Source organism: Balaenoptera ricei, chromosome 3 (assembly GCF_028023285.1).
Source record: "Balaenoptera ricei isolate mBalRic1 chromosome 3, mBalRic1.hap2, whole genome shotgun sequence".
In the NCBI taxonomy this organism is placed as follows: domain Eukaryota; kingdom Metazoa; phylum Chordata; class Mammalia; order Artiodactyla; family Balaenopteridae; genus Balaenoptera; species Balaenoptera ricei.
Window position 1 is genome coordinate 105901101 of NC_082641.1, and position 24104 is coordinate 105925204.

The 24104-nt window shown below is 40.5% G+C and overlaps 2 protein-coding genes across 11 annotated transcripts in view; one reads left to right on the forward strand and one right to left on the reverse strand.

The window, feature by feature from the left end:
* MEGF10 (multiple EGF like domains 10) overlaps positions 1-24104 on the forward strand; it is a 364824-nt gene that overhangs the window by 12566 nt on the left and 328154 nt on the right. The gene's annotated exons all lie outside the window — the stretch shown is intronic.
* On the reverse strand, positions 1886-22820 carry C3H5orf63 (chromosome 3 C5orf63 homolog). Of its 2 annotated transcripts, none has more exons than XM_059916996.1 (4): positions 22780-22820; positions 7377-7497; positions 3194-3250; positions 1886-2517 (listed from the first exon to the last, which is right to left on the reverse strand). In XM_059916996.1, exons 2-4 carry the CDS (start codon positions 7488-7490, stop codon positions 2350-2352), a joined length of 339 nt encoding a protein of 112 aa, XP_059772979.1. In that variant the 5' UTR covers positions 7491-7497; positions 22780-22820; the 3' UTR covers positions 1886-2349. The 2 variants fall into 2 exon arrangements, with proteins under 2 accessions (XP_059772979.1, XP_059772978.1); XM_059916995.1 differs by having other exon boundaries at positions 1886-2529.

Consider the following 24104-nt stretch of genomic DNA (forward strand, 5'->3'; position numbering starts at 1 on the left):
CTTAGCAGCTTGAAATAACACACATTTATTACCTCACGGTGTCTGCAGATCAGACGTCTAGGCGTGGTGTGGCTGGATTCTCCGACCAAATTCCCACTGTGCTGAACCCAAGATGTAAGCCAGGGCTGTGATTCTCACCTGGGTTTCATGGTCCTCTTCTAGGATCACTAATTGTTGACAGGATTCATCTCCTTGAAGCTGTAGGACTGATGTCTCCATCTTCCTGCTGGCTGTTGGCCAAGAACTACTCTTAGCTCCTAGAGGTTGCCCACAGTTTCTTGGCTTGTTGACAGTTCACAACATGGAAGGAAGCATATTTGCTTCCTTCCAGGCTAGCTGGAGCACACCTCTTTGATTTCATCTTCTGCAACCAGCGAGAGAGAACACTCTGCTTTTAAAGGGCTCACCTGATTAGACCAGGCCCACCCCGGATAATCTTCCTTTTGCCCTGTACTGTAATGTAACATAATCACAGCAGGGATATTTGATCATATCCATAAGTTCCACCCATATTCAAAGGGGAGGGAGTACAAGGGTAATGGTTCATTGGGGTCACCCTAGAATTTTGCCTACCACAGGGCTCAATGAATATTTACAAAATCAAATAAGATGTGTTCCAAAAATTTATAAATTAGAAACAGTGGCATTCAATTGTAAGATTTCTTTCTCCTACTGTTACTTTGGAAGGCTTTTAAAGTTGTTTCTTAATTTGTATTGGATCCACAATGGTTAAGAATGCTTCATGTGAGATAACATGAGGCCCCCCACAGGGAACCCAGGTAGTACAAGAAATTTGGGGTGGGTGCCAAGACCTGGTCTGATATCTGACTGTCTGTGTGAACTTAGCTAACTTCCTGAAACTCTCTGAATGTCAGAGTCCTCTTCAGGTATAAAATGAGGGGGGCAGGGCTAAACAATGTCTAAGCTTGGCCAGCTTTAAAATTCTCTAATTTCTAAGACTAACTCATACTGATAAAATTAAAATCTAGCTAAGTGGATCACAATATGCAAATTCATTGAAATAGTTCTCAAAAGAATTTCATTACAGATGAAATTGCAATGATGAGATTTTAAGAGGAAAAGGCAGTTTTTTTTTTCTTTTATAAGTGGTTTTTTTGTTTGTTTGTTTTTAATTTTTATTTATTTATTTATTTATTTATTTATTTATGGCTGTGTTGGGTCTTCGTTTCTGTGCGAGGGCTTTCTCTAGTTGCGGCAAGTGGGGGCCACCCTTCATTGCAGTGCGCGGGCCTCTTCACTATCGCAGCCTCTCTTGTTGCGGAGCACAGGCTCCAGACACGCAGGCTTGGTAATTGTGGCTCACGGGCCTAGTTGCTCAGCGGCATGTGGGATCTTCCCAGACCGGGGCTCGAACCCGTGTCCCCTGCATTGGTAGGCAGATTCTCAACCACTGTGCCACCAGGGACGCCTCTGGCAGTTTTGTTTTTAAATGAATTCATTCCTCTATTGGCTGAACCTGACTAAATACAAATAAGAGTACACAACTACATTTTTAATACTTTACATAAAATGGTGAAGAATATTTTTTCTTTAGATGACATATCTGTTCACTTATGATCAGATGTGAATTTTCCCCAAGATATTAAAACTTGATAAAACCACTGTCTTAAAAATAGCTGAATTAACTCAGTTGATGATAACTGAAAAACTATCAAAGGCAGTACTCAAATATTACAAATCAGTTTACTGACTACCTGTAAAGCACGTTGAGATTCTTATATACATTTTGGGGTTTAAGTCTTTTGTTTTTCTCAAACGAAACGTCTTTGGCTAGGATAATTATTCTCTTCTATCCAAAAAAAATGAGCTCTAATTTTAAACAGGTATTATTAAATTCCTCTGAGATAGACTTCATGCAGATGTATTTGTTAAAACATCCTTTTATTGACTGTGCACAGTTATTAACAATTCACATTTCACTTTATCTACCAAGTGGAAGAACATTTATTCTTTCATTAAAAAGTTAAGCCCTTAGGGCAGCAACAGGGACACAGAGCATTCTTCCTGTAAACAGCTCTGTCCAGTGAATGTGAAATGCTTCCATATTAATACAAAAGAGAAAAATAAATAAAACAAGTAGATTACACCCACCTTTCATCATCCCCTCCCTCCCAGTACACTCCTCTTATTTTATAAAATGCCAACAGGTAAACAGTTCCCACATTGGTACTTCTATTAATCACAAGAGGAATATTACCATTTATTTGGCACCACTGAGTTCAGAACATCCTTAGAGCTGTGTGAAAGTGACAAAAGGAGCATGAGGCCACAGTCATTTCCTCAGGAAAATGAGTTCCGGACAGAGAGGGTGGAAAATCATGAAGGCGTTCATGAGCCTCCCGCACCTTGCTGCTCAAGTTTCTGGAGCTGTTTTTCAAGTTTTGAGACGTCTACTCGATGCATCATCAGAAACTGGCCGTTCAAATGAAAGACGGGGATGTCAAATTTATACCTGTCATACCAAGCTGAGTTTTCTGGAAGTGTGATGTCCACCTCCTGTAAAATAAACTGAAACAGAGACAGACTAAAGCTCTAGATTTCAGAGAACATGGAACAACGCAACGGCTGTAGTGACAAACTGATCCCCAGACTGGTTCTAATGCTGAGAGGTTTTTACTGTTGTTGTTTGTTTGAGGTCCACAGTCAGCTAGTGACCCTGAATTCTGTAACCTGATTGATTTCTTTACATTCCCTAATTTTGCTACTTTTCTGTTACATCTGTTAGGTTCAGCATCTACCTACTACTCAGTTCCCAATGAAATAAACAATGTCCCAACTGGGAAGCTGCCTGAGAATCAAGAAAGACATGTTTTGGCTGTAAGATTGGGAAAGGTATCATGGTTTGCTACAGGAAAACACTTTCATGGAAATGACAACATAAGATAAAAGGAATAGGGACAAAAACTTAACAGAAGGCCCAAATGCTGTACCTGCTAGTTAACTTTGATCATTTTAAGAGTCAGAGTAGGAAAACCAGTACTGCTCAGAGAAAAACACTTAGGTGTAATGACTTTTATGGAAATCAGCACTAAAATCTCTCTCTGAAGAACACAAAGAAAATTTAAATGAAAAATCATTCAATCTCTTTTCTTAAAGGAAGGATCCAGGCAGATACTTTATACTACATGCAGTATCTATTCCATATACATAAAGCCACACTGTATTATATTACCCTGTTTTTATAAGGCTCCAGTACTTCCTTGGCTTCATCACAAAGGGGGCACGGATCCTACAGGACGAAAAAAGCCATTAAACCCAAAGAATGGCATTCAGCCTGACAAAAACCACAAGAAGCAGATTATACTTATTTTAAAGGACAGTTTTCTCCCAGGTTAATTATACTGTTTTATTTTCCAAAGCAAAACACTGCCACAGAATCTTATAAATAGCTAGTGTTTCATGGTAAATGGGCTTTCAGCATTTTTTAGCTGTGTTTTGATTTTTTCTTGACAAATAAATCTATCTAGTAAATGTTGATGCTTATATTTGTTACATATATGTGTGTATATATGTATATATGTGTATATATATGTACACACAATACATTTAGATGCTTACATTTTTTTGTTACTGGCTTCATCTAATTGATATCTGGGAAGATTATTTTCCATATCATCTATAGTCCTAGGGCTTTGTCCTTCCTAGGTCAGGAGCACCTTCCAGGCCTGGCTGACATCACCAGAATGTCTTAAAGTCTGTTTTGATTGGGGGGGGCACTGAGATTTGCCAGCCTGTTTTTCCATTTTTTGTTTTTGTTTTTTTTGGCCGTGCCGCGCGGCTTGCAGGATCTTAGTTTGCCGACCAGATAGTGAACCCGGGCCCATGGCAGTGAAAGCGCAAAGTCATAACCACTGGACTGCCAGGGGATTCCCCAGCCTGTTTTTCCTAATAGCCCACTGGGATGGAGTTAGTGATCGTCCCATCTTTAAAAGGGAAAAATCTCTTGACTTTGGGTGATGACTGTACCAACTCTTCAATGCTTTGTCAGTTTTCTCATTACAAGTGTCAGCAATAGGTTTCCCAGACTAACTCTCCACCTCTGGAGCAAGCGAGTTTTAGTGCCCATTGTTGTTTGCACCCTAACCATCTAGAGGAGAAGTCTGCCGAGAATGCTATGGATCATTGGCAGATTTTAAAGGCTTCTCAGGCCTTGACTCAATGAACAGGGACTACTATAGGTTCTCTTGTATGAGCTAAAAATAGATTCAACATTACTGATGCTTATATAAAGCCTGCTTTTTAACATGACAGGAAAAGATGAGCTGCTATGGAGGCCCTTCCTCCAGCCTAACTCACCTTATTTTGAAATAAGAACCTGGATCATCAAAAGACAGTTTTCCTTCAGAAAGTTCTTTTTGGCCGTATTTTCCTGCTTCAGGGCTCATTATGTTATTTTAGCATTATCAATAAACAGATTATGGATAGTCTGTGACTTTTTAAAAAAATTTTAATTTATTTATTTATCTTTGGCTGCGTTAGGTCTTTGTTGCTGTGCACAGGCTTTCTCTGGTTGCGGCAAGCAGGGGCTACTCTTTGTTGCAGTGCACGGGCTTCTCATTGCGGTGGCTTCTTTTGTTGTGGAGCAAGGGCTCTAGGCACGTGGGCTTCAGTAGTTGTGGCGCGTGGGCTCAGCATTTGTGGTGCACGGGCTTAGTTGCTCTACGGCATGTGGGGTCTTCCCGGACCAGGGCTCCAACCCATGTCCCTTGCATTGGCAGGTGGATTCTTAACCACTGAGCCACCAGGGAAGCCCAGTCTGTGATTTTTAAGATAACCACATTGAAATTCTCTGAGAAAGTTTCAAAAAAGTCAAGAGAGGATCTTAAAAGCAAAAGCAAAACAAGAACCAGTGAAATTGCGGAAGTACCAAATTTGGTACTATTTGCTTTTATAATAAAAAAAAACTTTAGTAGAGCTAGGATCAGGTTTTTTATTTTGTTTTTTTTAAAACACAGGGAACGGGAATTCCCTGGTGGTCCAGTGGTTAAGACTCCACGCTTCCACTGCTGTGAGCCCGGGTTCCATCCCTGGTCGGGGAACTAAGATCCCCCAAGCTGCGCGGTGCAGCCAGAAACAAAACAAAACAAACAACCCAGGGACTATGGAAGTCTGGGCAAATTATCACGTGTGTATGTATTTTTATGAGGAAAGGTTATCAAATTTTAAAGAAATCTATGAGCTGAAAAATGACAAGACCCAGTGGTCTGGAACATTTGTACATCCTTGTCTAGGATTTTCAGTGGTGCCAGTACAGCACTTATTTACCCTATCCCTGAATTGTAGTGGACATTTGGTGGGTTGGCTGTCTACCACCCACTGTCCTTTCCTGTAGCAAGAATGCTGTGATTTTGCCTTACAGAACTGCTCTCAGCATGTGGCTGACTCCTCCCTGAACGGGGGTGGAATGCCTAATTTAGGCTGAGGCATCCAGCACATCACAGCCCTTCGACTACAAATGGCTCAGGGATCGGCCAATCACAGCCAAAGGATGGTGTGAGGGTTTTGCTGGAGTTTCTGTAGATACCTGAAATGTGAGATCTGAGGCTTGGGATCGCTGCAGTTATCCATATGAAGAGCCAGAGCGTGAACTGATTTAACCTAGAGAATGGAGTGCTGAAGAGACTGGTAATGTGCTTAAGTTTCAGAATCAAGCTACTCCTGAAACCAGACTAACCCATAAAATCCCTTTTTTGTTTAAGCCACTCTGGGTAGTACTTTCTGTTATTTATAACTGAAAGAGACCTGATACTGTACTTTTTCTTTCAGAGGACTGTGAACTCCGGGAGGTGAGAGTAATGTCTTATTATATGTCTAATGACACAAATGAAGGGTTTGGTACAAATTTTAAGCTGAATGGAAGATTAGTGTGTTTTGCTTTGGCGCATGTTTCTGGCTAACTTGGCTGTTGTTCAAACTGAAAAATAGTGCAGAATAGTTAGGCTGAGTGAGCATCATTAGCCTTAAGGGATTATTTTATTTTTGTGGTTAATTTTCACACACATTTCTCATATGTAGACACAAATGATGAAATATTTTTGTTCCATAATAATGCAATATATACTTATGAATATGAAAAGTAAAGATTAACTATTTTCAATAAGAAATTTTCAAAAGACTTAAACTTTGTTATTAGATAACTCAGATATATTCAAATTGCTAAAATGCCTGGGATGTGAAAAAAATCTATCAAACAAGAGACCTTTTTTGTTTGAGTTGCAGTATTATTCACTAAAGGTAATTCTATTACCCTGCACCTTATTTCTTTTTTGATTACAAATCACACAAACTAATGTTAACTAGCAAAAGGAAATCCATGATGTTTGTCTTATAAATTTTAGAGGAAAAAGCTCTTAAAAATTTAAACTTGCTTTATAGCTTAAAACCAGTGTTAGGGATAAGAAAATAAGTACAGTCAGTCCCATTATTTGTGGATTCTGTATTTGCGAATTCATCTATTAGCTAAAACTTATTTGTAACCCTAAAATCAATACCCAAGTTTTTGTAGTCATTCCCAGACATGCAGGTGCATAGAGCAGCGAAAAATTTGAGTTGCTCAAAGTGCACATTTCTGGCTGAGGTGGGGCAGGATGATGCTCTGCCTTCTTGTTCCAGCTCTCATACTGTAAACAAGTGTCCTTTTCTACTTAGTGCCACTCTTTTTGCATTTTTGTGCTTTTTCTTCGTTATTTTGCCATTTAAAATGGCCCAAGCATAGTGCTGAAGTGCTGTCCAGTGTTCCAAGCATAGGAAGGCTGTGACGTGCCTTACAGAGAAAATACTGTGTTAGATAAGCTTTGTTCAGGCGTAAGTTACAGTGCTGTTGGCCCTGAGCTCAGTGTTAATAAATCAACAATATATGTTAAATAAGGTGCCTTTAAACAGAAACACACATAAAACAAGGTTATGTATTGATCAGTTCAAAAATGTTGTGACCAGAAGCTCATAGGAACCTAACCCTATATTTGCCCTAGGAGCAGTGGTTCAGTACTTGCTAATTCAGTGTTCGTGGTGACTTTATAGAACGTAACTATCACAAATAATAAGAGTTGACTATATTTCTAAGTGATACACTTGTAAACATCTGATAGTTCTTTTCTTTCAATGTATGGATCAGATGACGATTAAATATATTAATTTACCTCCTGATAACAGTGACACAATGAAGTATCTGGGTAGGATAAAGAGTTAACCACTGTTGTAACTGGAACTGAAAAATTGAGGAGCATGTCTGAAGAAAATTTATACCATTGCTTTCCTTTCAACATTTTTCCCCTTTCTTAAATGTACAACTTTCTTCACCCAACATTTTAATCCTTTATGTTTTTAAAGTAGTGATTTTACTTTTCACTCTGTACCTTTGTGAATAAGGTTAGCACAGGCTGAGCAGTCTTAGAGGCAGATAGATTTCTCAAGAGCCGTTGAAAGGAGTGTTTGGCAAGTTGCATGCTATTTCCTTGAAACCAGGGCATCTTAATTCTGCCAAAAGAAAAATAGACCAGTAAAATTATGTGCCCTAGACTTTGCTCTTTATAATAGAAACAGTAAGCTGCAAATCTATGATGGAATTTGAAGACTTCAGATGTGCTTCTTGGAGTCCAGGAGTGTCAGAGAGGCCAAATGTTTGGCAAGTCTTCATGATGCCTCAATATTCACTGTATTCCAAATTTAGAATTTAGAATGGGAAAAAATCCAAATGTATGGATTAGTTGTGTGTCTAATCACTTGGTTTCTGTAAGCAAATTCCATGGGTTTGTTAATTAGATTAAAAAATTAAATTTCACCTGCAGATTTGGCTAGCATCCTGATGATCCCCTAAAATGTGGGAAGTTTCCTGAAATGGTTTTTATTCGCAGAGATAGCTTATCTTATAGGTAAGCATTCAACAATGCCCAGCCACCTTCACGGTAAAGGAGATAGTAAGCAAGAAGCACAAGTCTCCAGCTGAAGGTTAAGGCTATTACTTATGAGATTTATGCCCCTCTGCTGCAAGAGGTGGGGAAACACAGAGCTGTCCTTAGAGGAACTTATAGGGGAGATTAGGCTGAGTTAACCTGTCAAAAACAAAAATCTGCTCAGCTCTTCTAAGAAGTATTTTAAAAGGAGATGGTCATCATTTTTGAAAACATCCACAAATGTACTAGTGTTTCTACTGGAGATATTCCAATAAGAACAGCTTGGTAATAGCAGCATGTCAAACACTAGGCTTTGAAGCTCTCTCATCCTGCTACTTTGCTCGACATAAGACACCCTACTTATTCCTAGTTATTCTACTGAGCCTCCAGCTTTGTCCTTTAAACTACAGATATGATGATTTCACTTTTAAAACACATATGCACTGTTGACTTTATCACTTATCAATATTCCCTGCATGAATTCATTCCTGGTATCTTCATTTCTTAACTTTTCTTTACTCTACCTCTCCAACTTCATCTATCAGTTTCCCCTCCCTTATCCTGGCAACTTGCAGCACAAAGATTCTCTTTCTGTTCCTTGAATAACCAAAGATCGTTTCTTCATCAGGATTTCTGTACTTGCTGTTCCTCTGCATGAAAAACTTAAGTAGCTTCTCATCTGGCCTGGGCTTATGTCACCTCCTTAGAGATGCCTTAGTGACTACCTTACCAATGTGGGCCAGTCCACCACTCTTCTTCCTCATATCTTGCTGCGGTTTTCTTTTATCCTTCACTATGTAAAATTATTTCTTTACCTATATGTCCCCTCTACTACAACATGAGTTCCATAGGAGCAGCTACTTGTTCACCCCAATATTCCTGAGCATCTACAATTAACCTGGTACATAGTAGGTGTTCAAATAGTTGTTCGAATGTTAATAGTACTGGAGTGAGCCTTTCCCCCCCTTTAGTCTCACCTCTAACCCTGATCAGACACTCAGTGTGCACAGCAGTCACTATGTGGGCGGATCTCATATCCTAACTAAAGGTCAGTGCTCCTCACGGTGTCCACAAGATGCAGGCCAGCGCGCTGCAGCTGGTCCCAGCCCCTGCACCACCACCTTGAATCTCCTCCTGCTCTGCTCCAGAGAGCATGCCTGTAATAATTATGTACTAATCTCTACTGGTGACCAGGTTTCTCAGCATAAGATTAGCTTTAAACTCATTTCAAACAGAATGATATGACTTTAGAGAAAAGCACTAAATCCATATCAAACCAGAGTAAAGAAGACGGGACAAAAGGATTGGATTCTGATCTGTGAAAACAATAATCTTTCCTTCTCTCTTAAATCCTTAGTCTTCCACTTCTCCCTGGATCTCCCTGCTAACTAAATGGTCCTGATAATGCATAAAAAAGGAATGTGATAAGGATTTTACAAGGACCCAGCATTATTCTAAGGAGGAAAATGGATCTAAACAATTTCGCAATATGCTGTGCTACTTTCAACTAAGTGAGAAGCCCTGGTATATATATTTTCCATAAATTCAGCAGAACCAACACTCCAATAGGTGAATGTGGTTGGAGACAATAGCTTCCAAACATGGCTTTGTCTACAGAGGATATAAAGGAAGGGGAAGTATCAATGGAATGCTAGGCATGTTTACGACAGGTAGAAATTTCTGCATCCTTGGTTTTGGCAAGGCCTTATGCCAACAGTGGCACACCCTCCTAGGGTATGAAGTTAAAGAAACTGTATTAAATGAAGGAGAAAGAAACTTTTAAAAATCAGTTTTGTGAAAGTAAAGGCAGAAAGATAGCTCTTGAAAATGAGAAGGAGCAGGCTATCTAAGGCAGTGACCTAAGGTTACAACCAGGACAGTGAACAGCAGCTGTGTGCTTTTGGTGGAGGGATTTAAGATTTATTGATGTCAGGCTGGTAAGGAATGGAAAACTTACTGCTTTCACCTAACTGAGTTGAGACTGAGGTGTTAAGGCTTTTGTTAAAAAAAAAAAATTCACATTCACAATGGAAATCTGCTTCAGTATTTCCAACATGACAAAACACAGCATGTGGTCTTGGTTGCACCCAAGACAAATAAAACCTGTCAGAGTAAACAGAGTTGCTCTTCATTCCAGATTTGCTAGAATACTTGTTCAACCAACCCAAAAAGCTAAGTAAAGTCTTCAGAGATGCCACAACCATCTTGTTTAAAACTAGTTCTCTTTTCCATGTTAGTCTCTATTTCTCCTTTTTTTTAATATGTATTGAATCACTTAAACATGGCACATTTGTTTACTGAGAAATGCATTAGCATTATGCAGTTTTACTACCTGCATATGTTCCAAATGCCCTAGCGCACTAGGGCACGTGCGTTTTACCACATTGTTAAATTAACTTATTTCTTTGTAGGTACTGTATTATAAAATTATATTAGAGTCTGATACAAAAAAAAATTCCCATACCTCTCCTAGGCAGAAATAAGATATTATGGCTAAAGTTCTGAACACTGGAGTTCACTTAGTTCTAGAAATAAAAAGTAAAATGAAAAATGATACACTCCAACTGGAACACCCCAAACCCTAACACCACTGCTGTCAACGTCACAGTCACCCCATCATGCTTTCTTGAAGTAAAATCTTAATATTGGCTACTCTGACAATGTGACATTTTCATTAGTTCTGTTGTTTTTGAACAGTATCTCAGCACTATAAGAAATACTCTGAAAGGCGGTCTATGCCTGTTGGCTCATGACTGTGGGAGGACAACACCTTTTTGATTATGTCACTGAATTTAGTCATGAAGTGTGTGTGCTTACTACACACAAAGACACAATTTTATCCTTTGTATTTTGTTACATGCCTCTGTGATATGAGCAAAAAGAGCTGTATGCATAATATCAAAGAAGCACAACTGGGTCACCTTTGTCACAGACAAAAAAAAAAGCATAAGACTGGATTTAGAATGTGCCTAAAACAAATTCCACAGCCTAACAATAAAGATGGTGACTCCTGCTGTTTCAAGTCCACTGCCGCTCAGAGGCATGGATCACCCTGAAAGAGAAAGGGAATGCTGGCTTTTCAACAAAACTGAGGCTGACTTCAGTGGTCTTTATGGCAGAATTAAATACAACATGGAGGAGGACTGACTGGACCAATTCATCCCTCCTTGAAGCAAGATAAGGAAGATAACTTTATAGCATTTTCCCTGCGAAGCACTGAAGGACATACCATTAAAACAACTGATTGCTGCACAGAAAGAAGCCAGGGTCATTTGAGCCTTTATTAAGGATTATTCATTTCTTGCATGAGGAGCTGCCCAGGCTATGGCTGCACATCACTTATGTGGGGTTCCTGGATTCTTCAAACGCTGTGTGTGTCTGATTAGAAGGGAAACACCATTGTTCTCGCTTGAGTAGAGAAACTGACCTTCACTGACCAGAATTTTTATTCATATGAAGAGTCCTTGGGCACACCGAATCTCCAAGCTCACGTGATCCCTCATCAGCAAGCTTCAGTGTTCTTAGCTCATGTGCAAAATCAAAAAGTTTATATCAACTCAGGTACCGCCTTCATTATTAACAGATAATGCTGGAGCTTCTTCACAAGAATACAATATAAATTTAATGCTGAGCTGACATTAACCAAACACTATTACCGTCACTCTCGCTGAACCTGTGTTCCAGAAAGAGAGGCTCAGGGCTTCCGTCCCGTCATTTATGCCATGTGAGATGTTAAGTGCTCCATTTCACATTCATTACCATCTAAGTACAACATTCCTATTTTTACATAATGACTAGAAACACATGCGTGCGCACACACACACACAAACACATCCCTCTCTTGGGAATGAAATCCATTATTTTAGATTACTGAAAGTTTATGTAATGAGGTGAGGTTGCTCTTAGGGGACTCATCTGGGTCACTGGGCTCTACCTAATCCAGGGAAACAGGGACAAATGATGCCTCTCCAGTGGTCTTATATGCTTTTGGTCAGTCAGCTGTGTCCAAACCTCCCTCTCTCCCAAACAAGTGAGAGCCTACCCTAGGATCTTGGGCCCAAGTGTGGAGCCAAGAGTGACAAGGAGACGCAGCATATAGAGACACAATCAAAGCTGCAAATTGAGCAGATACTTTGAGGTGTCAATTCCAAGGGGCTAAGCAGGGTTAGAATGAGGCTATAGAACAGAAACAGAGGGTAGGGGGTGGAAGGCAACCTGGAGCGGGGCCCTCACTCCCTGCGTGCGTGAGATCTCAGGTGCTTTTTCAGCACCTCAGCCACAGCAGTCAGGGTACCTGGCCAGGGGAACTGCCAAGGAGGTAGCACCAACTCAGACATGATATTTATTACAACAAGGATCCCCAGCTCACCACCCATCTGTGGGCCCACTTGTACATGGCCTCATGCTCAGCTTCATTCTTTCTTTTTTTTTTTTTTTAATAACATAACATTATATTAGTTTCAGGTGTAAAACATAATGATTTGATATTTGCATACATTGTGAAATGATCACCACAGCCTCGCCTGGCTATGCATTTGGACTGCTGATTTGATCCCACATAACACATGAAACCCTGAGCAGACATACCCTGCATGTCCACTCCATTCCCTGCAGCTTCTACTTCCAGGCTTCAGTGCCAACAGGTTTACCACATGGGGGCAGAGAAGCCTGTAGAGAATCAGTCCCAGAAAGGAATGACTGGTCATATGAGTTCCTACAGACAAAACCCCTTTTTATTTTTTTTAAAATTATTACCATGACTGTGGGGTTTCCAAGTATCTGGATGTCTCTACTACACTGTGTGAATGCAATAGGTGCTCTGTTAATTTGCATTCAACACACTGATTTGTGCAAAAGTTTTCTAACTATTTGAAGTGTGGGCCTGGCCTAACCAGTAAGATTATAATTTCACTGAAGGTATATGGCATTTACATATCCATCACTTGGTACATACACTCTGCCCCCCTATCCCCCCCTCACCGCTTCAAATTCTTAGCAAAATAAGCCATTATTGTTTTTTCTTCATCCTGTCTCGTGTTTAGTCCATTTCTTTCCCTCCAAATAAAACTCTCACATGGAGAAATCAACTCCACATTCTGTATACAAGCAACAAGAATTACAGAGATGTACTCCAGCGGATTCAGGAGGAGGGAGTTAAATTCTTCACTGAAACAATATAAGTACAAGAGAGATCACAACAGGGACATCCAATGGGCAACTTTAAATGTCATAAGAGAAAGGAAGGGAAGAGTACTATGGGCTGAGATTGGAAGTGGTTTCACGAGAGAAGGATCCTAAATCATGTAGGATTTCGATATGTAGAAAAAGGGGAAGCATTCCGAAGCCAGGGTTAGACACAAAGGCATGAAGTAGGAATGCTGTGGCCTTTTGGATGGGAGCCAATGAAGGGTTTTAAACGAGAGTGATGTGATAAAATCGGTGTTTTAGGAGATTGATCTGGCAGCAGCGAGCAGGGTGGCTGCAAAGGTAAGAAGAATGGCGACGGGAAAGAGTTCAATTATGAAAATCCAGGTGTGGGATGAGATCATTCATTCAACAATTACCTACTGTTTTCCATGTCTTAGATACTCATAGGTACTGGGTTCAGTGGTGAACAGAAAAGTCAGGTCCCTGGCCTCATGGGGTCCATATTATAGGGAAGTTAAAGAGACTCTTTTATGTCTCTCAACATCAGACAGTGGTAAGCAGAGGGAAGGGAGTGAAACAGGGTGATGTGATGGTGACTAAGGCAGGTCCTTTAAATAAAATGCTCTGAGCAGGTGTCATTTTTGCTGAGACTAAAGGCTGAGAAGGTACAAAGATCTGAAGGAAGAGCATTTTGGGGAGAGGGAACAGTAAGTGCAAAGACTCTGGGGTAAGGACAACCTTGACTTAGTGGAAGAAACAGAAAGGACCATGTGGCTAAAGCACAGTAAGCAAGGGGAAGAGTGGAGGAGACAGGTCACTGGGGGTTGGATCACCTAAGGCCTCACAGGCTATGTTAAAGAACTGAGGTTCTATTTTCACACAATTAGATTTAGAGGAGGGAAGTGATGGGTCTCATGTACACTTTATATTTATTTATTTATTTAAAAGATTTTTTTTTTTTGATGTGGATCATTTTTAAAGCCTTTATTGAATTTGTTACAATATTGTTTCTGTTTTATGTTTTGGTGTTTTGGCCACGAGGCATGTGGGATCTTAGCTCCCTGACCAGGGATCGAACCTTCACCCCCCCTGCATTGGAAGGTGAAGTCTTAACCACTGGACCGCCAGGGAAGTCCCTCATGTGCATCTTAAAAAGATGACTTTAATGCTGTGTGAGAATGGATGGCAAGAGTGGAAGCAGGGACCCAGTTAGGGGCTAGTGCCGTAGTCCAGGTGAGAAAGGAGGGTGGTGTGGACAGGGCCAAAAGGACCTGCCAATGAACTGGATATGAGGAATTAAAAATGACAGTAAGGACTATTCTAGTTTTGGTTTTGAGCTGCTGGGTGGGTGGCAGTGCCATTTACTAAAATGGCAGCTGAGGCAGGAACAGATTGAGGGATGTGTGGGTCTGGGAGCTCAGTGAGGGACAAGCTGAGACTCAAGTAGAAAGTCGCGTGTACAGGTTTGGTAGTCAGGAGAGAAACCAGGGCTGAAGATAGAAATTTGAGACTCCCTCAGTTTAAGGGCTGTAATTACACCTGAGATCATGAGATCATCTAAATAGCAGAGAAAAAGAAGAGGACCCAGGACAAATCTCTGAGGCAATCCAACATTCAGAAGTTGGGTAGAGAGGAGCCAGCAAAGGAGGCAGAAAGAAAGGTTGGTGAGGTAGGAGGAAAATCAGAAAAGTGGACCATCATGGAAGCCAACAGGAGAAAGTGTCTCCAGAAAGAGGGGAGTGGCCCACTGTCAAAAAGAGCGATGAGGGCTTGGACTAGAATAGGGGTAGTCAAAGAAGCTACCACAAATCAGATGAGATGCGTCTCATGTTGCTCCAAAAGAATGAAACCTTCCAACCAATGCCTACCCCTAAAATGAACTACCTTGTCTGACTCTTGCCTAATTTCACATCTTAAGTAAAAGGGGATACTTCTGGTGAGGATGGAGGCAGTGGGGTAGGGGAGAAGAGTAAAAGCAAAATTTGGTTGGGTGTCTTAAAAAGAGATAATAAATGTAAAAATCATTGTATAAGTTAAAAAGCAGAATAGAGAAATAAGGCTTAACTATTTATTACTAAATAATACAAAAAATAAGGTATTGTTATTAATAATGTTAATGATGATGTTTCTACTGACTGAAATGTGCTTTTACTGGCCCCAAAAGGAAGATTTAAAACTCTAGGTATAATAGTCTCAGAAATAGGGAATTGCAAAACTGAAAAATATTTCAAACAGATATAGCTGAAAACTTCAGACTGTGAACATTACTTAAATAGGAATTCCTAAGACATGATATCACTGATTAAAGACCCAGCATATTTATCTTCTACTAAGACTGAATACCTAGACCAGCAAATACCTCGGCACCAGGTACTGGCTTACTTTACTCAGGTCTCACATAGTTACAGAACAGGGCACTGAAATTCAGTTTGCAAGGGGTAGAGGTTTCCCCTTGATAGGTTCTGAACAAAAGTCACTTCCCTTCCAGTTGCTCCTTCCGAATACTTGCCTTTATATTTTCAAGGAAGAGAAAATTCAGTACCACTATTATTTTACCAATGATATCCTCAACCCAAGCCTGGTACATCAAAACAGAAGCTGCCTAGGCAGTGGTAAAGTTGGATTTATTAATAATCTTTAAAGACAAAACTTGTTCCAAAGTATTTTTGAATAAATTGTGTAGAGAGGTCAAAGTAAATTTAAATGAACATAGTTCCCACAAACTCATCAGTCAGGGGAATTAAGCACAAATGGTATGATTCTTCACCTAGAGCTTTAAAGTTACTCTTTCTTACAGAGTTTCAGTTGGAATTCAGCATGTTTGAATTCCTGGGTGCATTTCTGTGTGAAGATTTCATAAATATAAACTCCAAAGACAGGCAACTCCATTAATTAGTTCTCTGATGCTAGGCAATTCCTCATCTCTTTAAGCCTGTTTCATCAACTGTAAAATGGAAATACAACCCCCTGTCCTGTTCTCTCGTTTTACAGAGACTAGGAGAAACTCTGCCCATAGGCTTTGCTTATTAAATATCCTCCAGATCAGAGAAGGGGAAACCACATACAGAAGAAATGCCATGGCAATAGCTCAAGACGTCAAAGGTCTCCAAAGAAAGGCATGGAAGTAGTTACCTGTAGGAGTCTAAAATGCTAGGCCATTTAAAGAGGACCAAAATTCATACATAGATCTGGGCAGAAGCGTAAACGGGCTTGCTCTTCGCAAACTCACTTCTCTAGCTCCTCAGTCATAACTGGGAAGCCTTGGCATCAGAAAAGACCCAGCAGGAAAACGGGGGAGGCGACATTAGGGTGGCCGGACACTGATCTTGCAACTGTTTGAGCATCTGAGATGGAAAAGTGCCTCCGAAAAGGAAGAATAATGTGTTTCTTTCTTATTGATGGACACATTTAAAGAATGATTTTTAATGGCAGACCCTCATCATCTTGGCATTCTCCTCCATGTCCAGAAGTGCTGCTGTGTTTGCCTAGGCGTATAGCAAGCTGACAAATGTGAGATGAAAGGGAGGAGGAATCTTCAGAGTAAGCAAGAGTTTGTTTTAGAATCTTTGGACCTTAGCAGTCACATTTTCCAGATCGTTGCTTCAGAGGAGTCTACTTGGTAATGGGGTTGGTTTCCAGAAAAACATTCAGCTAAGAAAAATAAAATGAAGATGCTGATCAAGAACAGTAATATACTGTTACTATACACTCCCTCTAGCACCCAGGGGTCCAGAGGGGATTCTGGACTAATTCTTATTAACACAGTGGGGCTTGCACACACTGTACCCCTCCCCTTATCCTCAACCCTGAAGATACTGACTCAGCATCTGGTCTAGAGCCAGAGGCATATTCTGAATTCAGAGTGTGCAACAATGTTCAGTATTATTAAGACATAATGGCTGCTGCTCAATAAGTGGTGCTGGGAAAACTGGACAGCTACATGTAAAAGAATGAAATTAGAACACTCCCTAACACCATACACGAAAATAAACTCAAAATGGATTAAAGACCTAAATATAAGGCCAGACACTATAAAACTCTTAGAGGAAAACATAGGCAGAACATTCTATGACATAAATCACAGCAAGATCCGTTTTGACCCAGCTCCTAGAGAAATGGAAATAAAAAGAAAAATAAACAAATGGGACCTAATGAAACTTAAAAGCTTTTGCACAGCAAAGGAAACCATAAACAAGACGAAAAGACAACCCTCAGAATGGGAGAAAATATTTGCAAACGAAGCAACTGACAATGGATTAATCTCCAAAATATACAAGCAGCTCATGCAGCTCAATATCAAAAAAACAAACAACCCAATCCAAAAATGGGCAGAAGACCTAAATAGACATTTCTCCAAAGAAGATATACAGATTGCCAACAGACACATGAAAGGATGCTCAACATTACTAATCACTAGAGAAATACAAATCAAAACTACAATGAGGTATCACCTCACACCCGTCAGAATGGCCATCATCAAAAAATCTACAAACAATAAATGCTGGAGAGGGTGTGGAGAAAAGGGAACCCTCTTGCACTGCTGGTGGGAATGTAAATTGATACAGCCACTATGGAGAACAGTAAGGAGGTTCCTTAAAAAACTAAAAATAGAACTACCATATGACCCAGCAATCCCACTACTGGGCATATACCCTGAGAAAACCATAATTCAAAAAGAGACATGTACCACAATGTTCATTGCAGCACTATTTACAATAGCCAGGACACGGAAGCAACCTAAGTGTCCATGGACCGATGAATGGATAAAGAAGATGTGGCACATATATACAATGGAATATTACTCAGCCATAAAAAGAAACGAAACTGAGTTATTTGTGGTGAGGTGGATGGACCTACAGAGTCTGTCATACAGAGTGAAGTAAGTCAGAAAGAGAAAAACAAATACTGTATGTTAACACATATATATGGAATCTAAAAAAAAAGAATGGTTCTGATGAACCTAGGGGCAGGGCAGGAATAAAGATGCAGACGTAGAGAATGAACTTGAGGACACGGGGAGGGGGAAGGGTAAGCTGGGATGAAGTGAAAGAGTGGCATGGACATATACACACTACCAAATGTAAAATAGATAGCTAGTGGGAAGCAGCCGCATAGCACAGGGAGATCAGTTCGGTGCTTTGTGACCACCTAGAGGGGTGGGATAGGGAGGGTGGGAGGGAGGCGCAAGAGGGAGGGGATATGGGGATATATGTACACGTATAGCTGATTCACTTTGTTATACAGCAGCAACTAACACAACAATGTAAAGCAATTATACTCCAATAAAGATGTTAAAAAAAAAAAAAAGGACATAATGGCTGCAAAGCTGTTCCTGAAAGCCAAGAAAGCCTGAATAATGTGGTTGGGTTATATCATACATGAGGGCTTAACAGAGTTTAAAAACCAATTTGAAAATTCCCTCATTCCATAAAGATAGCATTTAAGATGAGGGCAAAATCATGCTAGTGCAAGGGATGGGAACAAAGTACATAAGGAATTATGCAGACTCCTCTCCACATTATCCTTCTTAACCAAAATGACCCATTCCCTTTGAAGGTATATCTGATACCTAATACTGACCCAGAAAGAAGTCAATTTCATTAAAACATCTTAGTCTTATTGTACCCAGCTAGTAATGCCAGTTTCCTTGCTATTTAAAAAGCACACAACTTTATTTCCAAAAGTAATTGTTTGCAATTCAAACTCCATCCGCCCAGGCAATGCCTTCCATTTGTCACTAATACTCCACCATTTCCAATTCATCTTGCCAAAGAGGCGCGTTATCCACATGACCACACAAGACCTGAAAGATGTTTCATTCATTTTTAGCCATTTTGTAGCAGATGACTTTGGAACATTTGAGATATTAAATCCAGCATTTCTTGGGACTTGTAACACTAATACCTGAATGTTAGGAACTATCCACTCTTGAGGTCATGCCCCAGCCACCCTCAGTTATGTGAGATTCTGCAATTCTCTGAGTCCTATTCTGTTACTTAAAACTTGTCACTGATAGAAAATCTTAATATTTTGGAACTGGATTCCAAGACACTTTGGAGATTTCCCTTGCTTTATGGATAAAGGAACTGTTTTACCAAAGCCTTTTATACTGCAATTTTTTTCTCTATATTTTCTCTTTGAACAGTGCCTATTTTTATGTATAATGAGACCAACACAGAATTCTCAGAACTGCAAGGGACCTCCAAGTTCAACCCCCTTTTTTCCAAAAAAAGTCTCAAAAAGTTTTATACATTAATCCTCAGAGTATACTGAATAACAGATAGCACATTTTGTTTAAGATTTAATTTAAAGATGGAGAGAATGAGGAAAAATCTCAGCTTCGGATGGCAGAATTCTTTTACTATAAGAACGAGGTTCTGATCTCTAAATCTAAGATGATACAGATTAACTTTATTTTTGAACTTGGAGAAACAGAGCCGCATTTAGATCTATCTCTCTTTTTTTTTTTTTTCCCAGTCTATATCCTAAGCTGCTTCGGCTGACTGAATTTCTATTAAATAACAGTATCCTTTCTCTTGGCTGACTGGAAGAACTACAGGTTTTAAGAAGAAAAGAGTTTAAAAAATTAAATAATTCAGTCTTATGTCCTTCCCCCTGACTAAAGTAGAAGCCACTTCCCCATTATTTCATGATTAATATGAAAAAGTACAGAAACAATGAGAGGAAGTTCATCTGTTTCCAGTAGTAACATTCTGGTTTCTGTTGGAATTCCATTGGCAACAGAAGGAAGCAGCATATACCACATGCCTGCCCTATTACAATACAAAAAGCTGTCAACTTTGAACTCTTTTGAAATGTTAGTAAAGTAGAAAAGATGATTGTGGCTTTCCTTCAACATTATTTGGGTAACCTAGCCTTAAAATAGTGAACAAACATAAGTCCTTTATCCTTAAGGCAGGACCAAACCAAGATATTAGTGACCTAGGTAAGCTAATAATTTGGCATACCTTCAAATGGATACTTTTCAAATATTCACTCAACAGGTGTTTGGGTGAGGAGTTGGGCATGGCAGGCCTTGAGAGAGAGTGGAAAGGGGGCTGGCGGGGCCTTTCAGTTTGCATACTCTATTCAGTATAACAAAGACCACACAACTGATCAGGCTAGATCTCCTTGGAAGGCAGTTTGTTGACCATCTGTAGATTTTCAAATATGCCCTTCCCTACTCCAAGCTGTTTATCGAGGCATTAGTAACTGCAGCATTTATAACTGCACTGGTAGCTCCTTGAAAGGTTATTGCTTTATATTCTTTTCTCTACCTTGTTGCATTCCCAATGATGCTTTCACAGTCCTTATAGATCCAGCCTCCCTTCTATACCATGTACTGAGTGTTTGTTATGTGCCAGGCACCGTGCCAGATACTAGAAATATAAAAGTGATTAAGATACTTTCCCTGCCCTTAAGGACACACCTTGGGTAGGGGAAAGATTTACAAACAAATAATACAATACCACAGTGATGAAGCCTATAGCAGTAAAATGGTTATTACTAGATATTACAGGTAAAATGCTCTGAAATCCTTTCTTAAAATAGAAGGTATTTTGAATTTGCCTCTATCTCTGGAAATCTTATCTTGGGTAAGGATTGGAATAAAAAGAGAGTAATGTTTTCATGCCTTCAGTTCTCTGCAGCTGTAACTGAGATGGGAAGGTAGGGATGTGGAATAATATCTACGTGAAACTTAGCCCAAACCTTTCACTTTGCATATTCTTCCTCAAATAATTTTGTCTCTCAAACTTGCTATGTGATACTAGGGGAAGGATGAAGGAAGCTCACCTAGTCCCTGCTACCTGTGTAGCTACACATCCCTGGATCCAGATAGTTTCTCCCCTTCAAAATAATTGCAAACAAGATTAAAACTGCATGCAGGAATGATTCCAGCTGGCTTTTGGCTTCCTCTGATGTACACTCCTTGAATAAAGCAGTGGCAAAATTAGATTTAAAATAAGGAACATAAAAAAAAAAAGTACTACTTGTACCAGATCTCCTCAAGGTCCTGCTACGTGTGAAACCCTGAGCCCTGGCATTAGAGTAACTAAATGCATCAGCCAGCTGGAGTATGCACATGTTATGAAATACAAAAACCTTAATAATAAAAAAAAACTTATTTTGAAGGCATACTTCCACATTGCCTCTGGGTACTTAAGAGTCCGCGAGAACCAGGCATCTGGAATAAAATTGAAATACAGTCCAATAAATTCCGAAGTTGGAAAATCCTCCTCTCTATTTCCTTACCTGCCATCAATCCATCTAAAGAAAACCACATAGCCATATTTTCCTCCGATAAAGGAGACATAAAAATATTGATCCTTCCTTGGCAGGTAGCTACTACTGACCACAATAAGCATGAAGAAAGAAACTCTGCGGAGTCTGCCTTTCTAAAACACCAGCTCCGCCAACCTTAATTTTCACAACAGGCCCTTTCTGGTTCCAGGCAATTCCTCAGCAGAACAGGACCCAGGCTATTAGGCTACGACATTTCACACAGAACCATGATTAGTTCTGCTTTACCCCCAATATTACTATAACCACTCAGTATTTCCAGGGCACACCTCTTTTTCCAAGTGTTTTAAATCTCAATGCATACAGCTGTAAATATTGGTAGAGAGCCTCATAAGCATTTTCACACAGTATTACTGAGATAATTAGTAAATGAGAAGACTGTGGCCTCTAACAGCCACTTCATCTTTAGCAGTCCCACACTGAGACATGGCTCTCATGGCTGCCTAACCAAGGTAATGTGTGGTTAAGGAGATGTGCTTATGCTGGGAAGTGTGCTAGAAAGTGTGGGGGGCATAACAGATCTTAGACACTATCCCTGTCCTGGAGGAGCTGAGAATCTTGGGGTTTAGCTGGGCCATACTGTGGATTTTTCTTTTAAGTGCTCTAAAATATAAAGTACAATGTAAAATACTTTCTGTTAAGAAACAAGAATAAAGATCTGCCAGGCAAAAAACTCCTTGTTCTTCAACAGAACAGCCTTAGAAACAGACACTTGCCTATTCACGTTAGCAGCAATTTAGTAGGGACTTTGTAACTCTGGACTTACTTAAAATTGTATGAGCGATATTTGTCAGGGGTGACTGACAAGGCTAAGTATTTGAGAACTGTACAGTCTCTGATTTATTCTCTAATGGTTCAGCACCCAGAGGGCTGCTTTTGCCCAACAAAGGCAGACAGGAGGTCCAGGGAGCCCCAGGACTCACAGCGCTCCTGCCAGCACCCACGATTAAACCTTTCAGCCCTCAATTAAAGATCAACATGGTTGCTCAAAAATATTTATTTAAAAAGGCAGTCATCTCAGCCAGTCGAGATTATATTACCACTTCATAGAACTCGAATAAATCCGAAGCAGGGCATCTGTGAATCACGGAAGAAGCATGAAGCTGTGATGTTTTCTGCTTCCTCTTAAAAAGCTACCTTTCCCACCCGTGATTCTGTTCACTTCCCAGAGCGCCATCGCGCGCGCGCGCACACACACACACACACACACACACACACACTCACGCTTATAATTTGACCCCGGAGGTTCACGGATTTATGGCTCCCGGTTTAATTAAATTTCCTGTAGTGACAATCGAAACCGGCAGCGTGCGGCGCAGTGTGGGGCTCCCGTGCCCCCCTCTCCAGCCCGCGTGCCGGCTCCAGGGGGGGCGTCCCGCGAGCGCCCACCTGCCGGCGCCCGACTACCGGCACCCACCTGTGCTTCGGCTGCTCGGGTCGCCGCTTCCGCCGTGCGCCGGCACTTCCGCCCCGGCCGCCAGGAGCCCGCCCCGCACTTCCGCCCCGGCCCGCAGCCGCTCGGGCTGGCGTCAGTGGATCCCAGGTCCGAGCCGATCGTCCCTCTGAAGGCTGGCCGCGCTTGGGCTGTTACGCATGAAAAGAGAGATACAAGAACCAAGGCCACACTGTTTAAAAAAAAAAAGTCCACGGAAAAGTGACCTGGCATGTTTGGGAACCATTAATAACGAGCATCAGGTGTGAGAAAATAATAAGTAATACTCTAACACGTATTGATTGCTCACCATCAGCTTTACGTTCATAACTTGATTAATCCTGAGAATAATCCTATTAAGTATTATTAGTACCATTTTACAGAAGAAGAAATGGAGGCTTAGTAGCTTGCCCTAGTTCTCAGAACTAGAAAATGGCAGAGTTGAGATTCCACCCCATGCAGTCTGATGTCGGTATCCCTGAGCTTACCACTGTGCACTCAGTATGTATTCAATGCTTTAAGAGAAGATACAAAACAAACCAAGGTCAAGAATGAATCCCGTAAACAAACCACGTTGGTTATGTGATAACTTTTAGAGGGCACATCTAGAAAGTAGAGTTTTCAAATTCTAACTTTATCACTTCAACATGTGCTGATAACAAAAGAGGGGATTTTGTGACTGTCAACAGACTACCTATGATTATTTTTGAGTTGATACACTTTGATAAAACCTAATTTATCTGAAGAAAAGAAAAAAAAAAAAAAAGATCGATCGACAAAGTATGCTCCACCTAACAGTTGCTGTTATGTTACCTTTAAAGAAGTTATCTTGGGTCTAGTTATAAACACCTTGGTGGTACACGCATACCTTTGTGGAGTGATAGAAAAGCTTCCTAGAAATGCAACTCCAAATCAACTTCCAAATCTCATTTCTTGTTGGAGAACGGAAATACTGTAAATTGGATTTATGACACCTGATTTCATCCACTGAACGAGAAGAATGACTCCACCCAGGGTCACCAGTGAAGGCTTTTAGCATTGGTTACTGGTGAATTTCTCCAAAGAGCCAAAAATTCACAAATTTTCAGAATTTGAATTCAATTAGTAAGAATTTCTTGGGTTGTTCAGACCTCCTCATGATTGTTTTAGTTGAGGGTGGAAGTCCCGTGAAATGGCTGGGCATCCCTGAGAACTCACTGTAATCGATGCCCAATCACTTTGGGAGAGCTTGGCTGAGTGCTGCGAGCGCAGAGGACCAGTTTACCTCTAGGTGTAAGACTCACAGTGCTGGGCATATGAGCTAAGCTTGG

What these genes read in the sequence shown, in the direction of transcription:
- C3H5orf63 (XM_059916995.1), bottom strand. Translation starts at nt 7,490, where the DNA reads ATGCCCTGGTTTCAAGGAAATAGCATGCAACTTGCCAAACACTCCTTT. An exon ending in TGCTAACCTTATTCACAAAG is followed by an intron (nt 3,251 to 7,376) that starts GTACAGAGTGAA and finishes TTCGTCCTGTAG; the next exon opens with GATCCGTGCCCCCTTTGTGA. An exon ending in TGGAGCCTTATAAAAACAGG is followed by an intron (nt 2,530 to 3,193) that starts GTAATATAATAC and finishes TCTCTGTTTCAG; the next exon opens with TTTATTTTACAGGAGGTGGA.